An 8,421-nucleotide genomic window follows, 5' to 3' on the forward strand; every position below is an offset into this window, starting at 1 on the left:
GGCCGCGGGGGGGGCGCGCGTGTGTGTGTGTGTGTGTGTGCGTGTGCGTTCCCCCCCCCCCCGCCCACGGCGCTGAAAAGGCGGCGGCGCTCCGCGGCCGGCAAAGCAGGGGAGCGTGGAAGGCGCAAGGTGCAGAGTGTGTGTGAGTGCGTGTGAGGGCGGGGGGGCGGCGGGGGGAGAGTGCGTGTGCGTCTGTGTGTGTGTGTGTAGGAAGGGAGGGGGGGGTGGCGAGCCCCGTCCGCCCCTTATAAGAGACACAATCCCCAGCCACTTTTTTGCAAAAGGGGCTTTGCAAAGCAGCCTGCGCACACGCGAGCGCCACGAGCCTCCCCGCGGCCGCCGCACGGAGGGCGAGAGGGAGGGGGGCGGGCAGAGCCGCCCGCCATCCCCGGCCGCCCGCCCGGCTCTGTCGCCCGCTCCCTTTAGTCGCCGCTGCCCCTTTCCCCCTGCTCTCCGTCGCCTATCTCATTTTTTTGAAGCGAACGCCGCCAATTCTTTTTTTCCTCTTTTTAAATTTCTTTTTGGTGGTGGGGGGACGGGGATCGGCCGCCGCTCGGGCGCCCCCCGCCTCGCAGGACGCCCCTGAGCCCATGGCCAGCGGCAGCCCCGCCAGAATGGCCAGCGGCGCCGGGCAGCCGCCCTTCCTGCAGCCAGCGTGCTTCTTCGCCGCGGCGGTGGCCGCCGCCGCCGCCCCGCCGGGGCCGCCGCCGGGGGCGCCGCCGCCGCAGCTAAGCCCGGCGGGCGGGCAGCCCTCGCCGGCCGGCAAGCCCTCGGCACCGCGGGCCGCCAAGCGGCAGCGCTCGGCCTCGCCGGAGCTGATGCGCTGCAAGAGGCGGCTCAACTTCAGCGGCTTCGGGTACAGCCTGCCGCAGCAGCAGCCGGCGGCCGTGGCGCGGCGCAACGAGCGGGAGCGCAACCGGGTGAAGCTGGTGAACCTGGGCTTCGCCACCCTGCGGGAGCACGTCCCCAATGGCGCCGCCAACAAGAAGATGAGCAAAGTGGAGACGCTCCGCTCCGCCGTCGAGTACATCCGCGCCCTGCAGCAGCTGCTCGACGAGCACGACGCCGTCAGCGCCGCCTTCCAGGCCGGCGTCCTCTCGCCCACCATCTCGCCCAGCTACTCCCACGACATGAACTCCATGGCGGGCTCCCCCGTCTCCTCCTACTCCTCCGACGAGGGCTCCTACGACCCGCTCAGCCCCGAGGAGCAGGAGCTGCTCGACTTCACCAGCTGGTTCTGAGCGCCGGAGGCCCCCGCGGCAGGTGGGTGCGCGCCCCCGGAGGGCCGAGACGCCGCGGGGCGAGGGAGGCCGAGGGTGGGGGGCCGCGGGGCGGCGGAGGGGTGCAGCCGCCGGGGTACTCCCGTCCCTCGGTACTCACGAGCGGCTCCGGCAGCCCGGCGCTGCGCTAGTCCCGGCGCGGCTCTGATCTCCTCTTTCTTTTATTGTTACAGGACAGTTGCAAAAGGGAAAAAAAACCCCACAGAAGTATATATGTCACACAGAAAGACAAGACAAACATCCACACCGAAAAACAACCTGTTGCATTTCCCTCTCCCTCGCCGTCGGAGGGCGGTGCGGGCACGTCTCTCGGCGGGCGGGCACAGCGCTGCGCGCCGCGGGGGCGGTCGCGACGGCCGCCCCCAACCCCGGAGCCCGGCCGGCCTTTGCGCTCCGTCGCGCCGCCACAGACTGCGCGCCGGCGGAGTGAGTGTCCCGCGGGGGAGGCACGGCGGCCCCGGCCGGGCGGAGGAGCTCTTCCTCCTCCTCAGCAGAAAGGCACCCCTGCTCCGCACCCCGGCCCCGCCGCCGCGGCCCTTCAGAGACTGGCGTTCATCACTCTGTGGACAAAGTTAGTTCCCCGATGTTTGTGGAGATGTTGAAATGAAGCTATGCTCTGCTCAGAGAAGAACCTGGAGCTCTGTCTCCCCCGCTCCCCGCGTCTCTCCCTCCCCGCGCTCCGAGCTTTTCCTCTCGTTTCCATCATAGAATGCTTCCAATCTTTTTTTTGTGAATTTTTTTATTATAAGAAAATCTATTTGTATCTATCCTAACCCCTTTGGGGATATATTAAGCTATTTTTGTACATAAGAGAGAGAGAGATTTATAGAGGTTTTGTACAAATGGTTTAAAATGTGTATATCTTGATACTTTTTTTTAATATGTAATGCTTATTACCTCTTCATGTTTAGACTTGTAGTCGGCGTTACCTTACAACTGCCATTTTTGTATGTGGTTTTGTAAAGGACTTGGATTTCCTCCAGATGTACTTTAGCACCAACGTGTCTTACTTTATAGAAACTTTGTTAATGTATTAATAATGTTATTAAACAATGTTCAAAGTGAACAAAGTTTATGCAGCTATTGCCCAAACGCAAATGGTAGCCATTTGTTTTTATATGCTGCCTTTTGAAAAAAAATACACAAACAAACAAACAAAACCCATGCCACTGCCTTTTCTTACTGTTTTATTACAAACGTACAAAGGTCCTGTATAACCTTGTTTTATACAAATTAGTTTCGTAATAAAACTTCTTTTTTTAATTAAAATGATCGGCTGCCCACTGCATGCATTTTTTTTCTTTCTGCCATTGACAACGATGAATGTAAGGACAAAATGTTAAATGCTGTCATGCCTGAGATAAGTTGCATATGAAGTGCTTGTATCTGATGGATGTAACATATATATCTTTATCTCTATATAAATATGCAAAGATCTAGCGGTATCGCCATTGTTTTCTTGCCCTTCTGTGTTGCGAATGTGTATCCAAATCAAAAGGCGAGGGGATGATTAATGATTGCATTGTCCTTCCTGAAATCACTGCACATTAAAGAATTCCTCCCGAAGCCCAAGTTCTAAAAAAGAGGGCGCTCCGTCCCGCATTTCGGCGGTGCGACATTGTCCTCCGCGGCCCTGACCCAACGGGGCAGAAAAACCCGAGGGAAGGCACAGCCGTCACCACCGAAAACACAGGCTACTGTGTGGCCTCTGCAAAGATAGTGGCTGGGTAAATAAAACCGTCGGGGGAAGACGGGAAGCGAGAGGCGAAGGGAGATAAAATTAAATAAATAAATAAAGTACTAGAAATGGATGGCAGCTTAGAGACATTGGTCTTTCTAAGCTTGTTATTCTACCCAAATAGCGTGATCTGCCTGTAAAAGTACCCAATTACCAAGACTCAAAAAGAAATTGGACTGTTTCCCCCCCGCTACGATTTTTTTTTTTTTTTTTTTTTTGGCTAGCCTGCTTGTTGTCAGTTAGCAAGGACGTGACCAGAATTCGCCTTCTCCTTTTCGCCTGGCTCCTGCATCACTTGCAAATTCAGTTTGCGTGCACCAAGTCAAGCGGAAAGCAAAGCGCAAAATGCATTTTACAAAAAAACCTCACCAAACCCCAAAACAACAAAGACCGGGGAGAGCCAGCGTATCGGCCCGCTCCGAGTCGGGTACCGAGGGATGCGCTATTTTTAAAAAAGAGGAGGGAAAAACTTTGGTGGAGGACCCTGGAATTTTCTATGTGTGCGTGTATGTATGTGTACCTATATATGTGCACACACGTATACGCATACGTGGACATACATACATGAGCATATCAATGTGTAGTCCTTTCTGTATTGCTGTATTTTTGCCCCTTCGCCTCCTCCCCCACGCCCTGAAATGATCAATATGTGATTTAATCGAGGAGGGGAGGGACGGGGGACGGGGATGGGACACGCTGGGGTCACGAAATCCCTCATTACTTCAGCACAAACACTCATTGTTTTAACCGCTCGTGGAACTAATGTTTAGTTATGAAAATAATAACCGTTATATGCCTCCATCCGCTCTCTCTTTACAGCATCTCCTTTTTTATTTACCCACTTTTGCAAATGTACAGATAAGGTATGCAAAGAGAGTGTAGCGACTAATTTATAGCTATGAATATAACATTAGGATAATGTTTCATTCTGTTACAAAGGCGAAATTTCTCTTCCTTGTGTAGACAGGTGTTCTTTTTTGCTCACTTCTGAATAGTAAATATCCAGACTCATTAAACTAAAGGCAAAGTTACGCTGTTGTTCGCTACAATGTATAAGGCAGGCTCAGAAATTCACCACCTCCTCCCTCCCTTTTCCCCTCAGCCCCCTCCCTAAAGAAAGGAAGAAAGAAAACACACACACACAATTTTACTGAAGATAGGGAAAGGGCAAAGCAGGATTGGGGTAAATCTCATTACATCTGCTCTAATCGCTTAGCAACACAAAGCCTTTTCTTGTATTAGTGCAGAGAGCCTTTCAGCGCTGCCTGACAGACAGTATTCAGTTAGCATTAGTAAACTCCATAAATCAGGGACTTCTTTGGGCGCAGTATAAGTTTTAGAGCTACCCGGGGCTGGGGGGGGGCGCGATGCAGATGGAGTTTCCTGGGCCGCGGCTTTATTAATTTCTTTACCTGTGTATTTATTTCTCCTAATGCTGGGAAAGTGTCCCGTTAAAAAAAATGCCTGTTCCGGAGTCCATCGCTCCCCGCCCCCCACCCCCGCAAATGAAGACCCTCGGGCAGCGACGGAGAAGTACGACGAGACCCCCGCCGTTAGGCCGCGGAGGTGGGCTGCGCCCCCGACGTGCGCGGCGACCCGGCCGAGGTCCGCGCCTGCGGAGCCCGGGGGGAGCCTTCCCGTGGCGTGGGCCTTCCCTTCGCTCCCCATCTCTGCTCCTGCCACTGCCCCCTCCCCGCGGGCCCCTCCGCTGCCCAAAATTTTTTCTGCGCCCGGGACCAGCGCCGGCCCCGCGGAGCCTCCGCGCACTGCCCCGCCCCCCGCGCTCAGGGTGCTCAGGTAAGAGCGGAGGTGGACGCACCCCCGGCCTTGCTCCCGGAAAGGGACGCAGGCACCCTGCAGACCCACCCCTTGCCCCCAGCCCGCCTCTCCCACCCTGCCCTCGGGGAGAGGCTTCGACCCGCACCCAACCCCGCAAGCACCGGGCTTTGGGGAGGCTGGGGCGATTTCCTCCTTTTTAAAAACTTTTCCCCCTCATTTTCCTCTTTCTGGATTTTTTTAAAAAATTGTTTGTTTGTTTGTTCCTCCTTCTTTTCCTTCCCCCTCCCTCTTTTTTTTTCCTTCCCCCTCCTCCCCGCGGTGCAGGTCCTGCCTTTTGTGTGCGGGCTCCCAGGGGCACAAAGTGGGGGGGCTGTGGGGGCCGGGCAGGCAGCGGGCAGCGCTTCCCCCGCGCGTGTCCCGCCTCAGCCTTTATTCCGCCGGCGGCGGCGCGGCGGGGACCCGGCGGGCTCGGGGCGGGGGGCGTGGGGCGTGCGCCCGCCGCAGCTGCCGCCCGCCCCGCTCCGCGTCCGCGCTGCGCGTCCGGGGCGCGGGCGGGGGCGGCCGGCAGGCAGGCAGCACGCGAGGACAGCGGGCACCTGCCCAAGGAGCGGCCACGGCCAGGGGGACTCCCTGGCCCGCCGCTGCTCGCAGCTCCATAATGCAGCGCGTATAACTCAGTGCATTCAGGGATTAGCTCGCCTTGGAGTGTATGGGGGGGATTCTGTGTCTCCCCCCTCCTCGCCTCTTGGAAAGGGAGCGGGGAGAAGCGGCCCCCCGCCCTCGGCCGCCACTCCGGTCCGTCCCAGCGCACAGCAACTTCTTGCTCCCAAGCGAGCTCGCTTTTAGCGTGTCAGCCGGCACAATGCAGGGCTAATTCCTGCTGCAAAAGGCAAGTGGTGAAGAATCAATCGCAGGCTTTATGCAATCAAAAGGGATGATGGGTTTGGGATTTTTTTTTTCTTTTTAAAGTTCCCTGCCCCAGACTGAATTTCTCCTGCTCCTTACCCCCGTCCTATTAATAATCCCATGCAGGCGATTGCAGACCGAGGTAAAGCTATCATTTGTATGCGCCTGAAGATTAATTTCCCCCATGTACCAACTCAACGGCATAGTTATCTCTTTAACAGGGAAAACAGTTTGGCTCCATTGTCGGGTTGCCAAGACCGCCTTTTGAGAAAGGGAGCCCGGCTATCCTCTGATCAAACTCAAAGGTTAGTTAAAAGACAAAACCAGCTGAAAATCTTCATGAATAATGCTTTTTCCCTGAGCCCAGTGTAGTGCAAGCGCACATTTCAATGCCAGAGCATTTTGTTATGCTGCTCGCCTAAGTCAGAATTTCACAGAAAAGGCAGAGAAGAAAAGCTCCAACAATTAGAGGGGGCCTGTCAGAAAACATTAACGCCTTCCTCGCCCAGCCTGTCAAGCGTGCTGGAAATAAAAAACTGGCATAGCGAATCGCACCTCCACCCTCTGGAGCTGCAAGAGGGGAGAGGGAGAGGGATTTAGAGATGGAGAAGTAGAGAGAGAGACAAATGGACAGTCCCAGGATGTTAACAGTCCTCCTCAGCTTTGCAGGTCATCCAAAAGCTGGAAAAAGAAGGGGAAAGGACCAGCAGCTGGATATTAGCTCTTGATATTTCTCCCTCCATTTCATTATCCCAAATTACATTTTCTCTCAGGACCATCACACGCACTCACACTGTCTCTCTGCAGCTTCAACCCTTTCCTGCATCGATCCTGCAAAGCACAAGTGAGGTGCCTGGTCAAACAGCAGCATGGCAGATCTGTTACCACCTTTTGCTTTCTGCTCCCTCAAATGTACAGATTCAACTAACCAGACACACATGCTCAAGTCCTTTCCCCTAGTGAAACACCTACTGTCAAGAACACCAAACTATTTAAAGCCTCCCTTGCACTGCCTGTGAGTGAACATCTATGCTTTGACTTTCCTGGTAACAGCATGGATTTTTCCCAAGCATCTAAATTAGAAGAGAGCTCTGCTCCTTTTCTTACTGTAAGCAAAACCTCAGACCACCACTTGAATGTCTTTTTGTTTGCCCTTATTGCTTTTGTTGTATTATACCATTGCAAATATACATATTTGTGCAATCTACTCTGGGTGAACCTGCTTTAGCAGGTGGGTTGGACTAGATGATCTCCACGGGTCCCTTTCAAACCTAACCATTCTGTGATTCTGTGATATGTTGATATCTGATAAGGACCAGATCAGTACTCTGCAGCTTTTATGGCCAGCCTTTTGTTGAGTGAAAGCAAGGAGATGAGTGGAGAAGAGTACTGCTGTGTGTTGTAATATTCGCACGTGGGTTGAAAAAATAGAGTTACTGCAAAATATGAGGTGACTGAAGAAAAAGGAGGAGTATCTCCAAACCTCATCTGAGGTGTTCTAGGGGGTTATACCAGTAAAGGGACACAGCAACACAGCTCAGATGACATGTGAAAATAAGACAAGTCAGACTTTGCCCATAGTCCTCAGGGACAGCAGCCCCAGCCCTCCATCCCACACACACTCTGGAGCAGTACAATGCGTTCAGGCAATATGGTGCTTGCTCCCCCACTTCAGAGAAGACAGGCATTTCCTGTGGCTTTGGAGCCAGATGTGTCTCCAGAAGGATGTAAGCAAAGGAAGAGCCCCCCTGAGAGCTGATACTTCCATTGGCTCTGACACTTTTGTCCTGGGCAAACACAGGCAACCAGCAGGAGAGGGGACAAGTTTCCTGAGGTCCCTTTTCTCTCTCTATCCAGATACATGGTGCTTACTATACTAGTTGCAAAGGGAGAGGTTGGGTAAAAATCCAGGGAAGGGTAACTAAGGGACAGCTGCTTTTTGTGACAGGGCATTGATCTTGGACTGAAGCTATCTAGATTCATTGCTGGGTATGATTTGTCCCTGTCTCAATTTATTTTAGTCTGATATCCATGAATACTAAACAGAGACCATGAGTAGTTCCTCACAGGTGTCCAGGGATACACTGCATTGGGAGAAGGTGAGGAAGCTGGCAAGACTGAGGGGGTCACTGCTCCAGACTATGTTCTTGTGGAAAGTGCTGTGGGAAGACCCAGTGCATATTAATAGTCTGGCTTGTCTTTTGGGGGTCAGACAATCCATGTTTCCTTTCATCCTACTGTGAACAGGATTCAATCTGGTTTGTGCTCTTCACCTCCCACCCCAGAAAGGGACAGTTATGTGTTTTTCCCAGAAGAGCTTTGCTTCTTCTAAAACATCAGAGCAAACATCTGTATGTTGTGTGTGTTACCTGGAAGCTGCTTGGGAGCAAAATTCTTCTGAAAATGTCACCCACCAGGCTGTGTGTTTCAGGCCTCTCTTAGACCCTGCAAACAACTGCAGCAGTCAAGTTGCCCAAATTTTCTGCTGGTCACTCTTAATTTGCAGCAACATGTTGCTTTCTTGCTTTCTGCTTTTATAAACTCCTGATGTGGGGTTCCCAATAGTGCTGGGGAAAGAAAGGTAAAACTGACAAAGAACCCTAAATCCAGCCACAGGCCTTTGTGATAGGGGTGGTGATTGTCTTCTGAAGTGAAGCCCAAATTTGTTTGGTTCAATTTCACAGAAGCAGGTCACAGAAAGAGCACGTGTTCCCACTT

General features: G+C 53.3%; 1 protein-coding gene across 1 annotated transcript; it reads left to right on the forward strand.

Moving 5' to 3' along the window:
• The first annotated feature begins 590 nt into the window (after positions 1 to 590).
• Positions 591 to 1,241, forward strand: ASCL1 (achaete-scute family bHLH transcription factor 1). Its single transcript, XM_065658401.1, has one exon. It carries the CDS (start codon positions 591 to 593, stop codon positions 1,239 to 1,241), a length of 651 nt encoding a protein of 216 aa, XP_065514473.1.
• Positions 1,242 to 8,421: the final 7,180 nt, after the last annotated feature.

This window comes from Caloenas nicobarica, chromosome 1 (genome assembly GCF_036013445.1).
Source record: "Caloenas nicobarica isolate bCalNic1 chromosome 1, bCalNic1.hap1, whole genome shotgun sequence".
NCBI classification, from domain to species: Eukaryota; Metazoa; Chordata; class Aves; order Columbiformes; family Columbidae; genus Caloenas; species Caloenas nicobarica.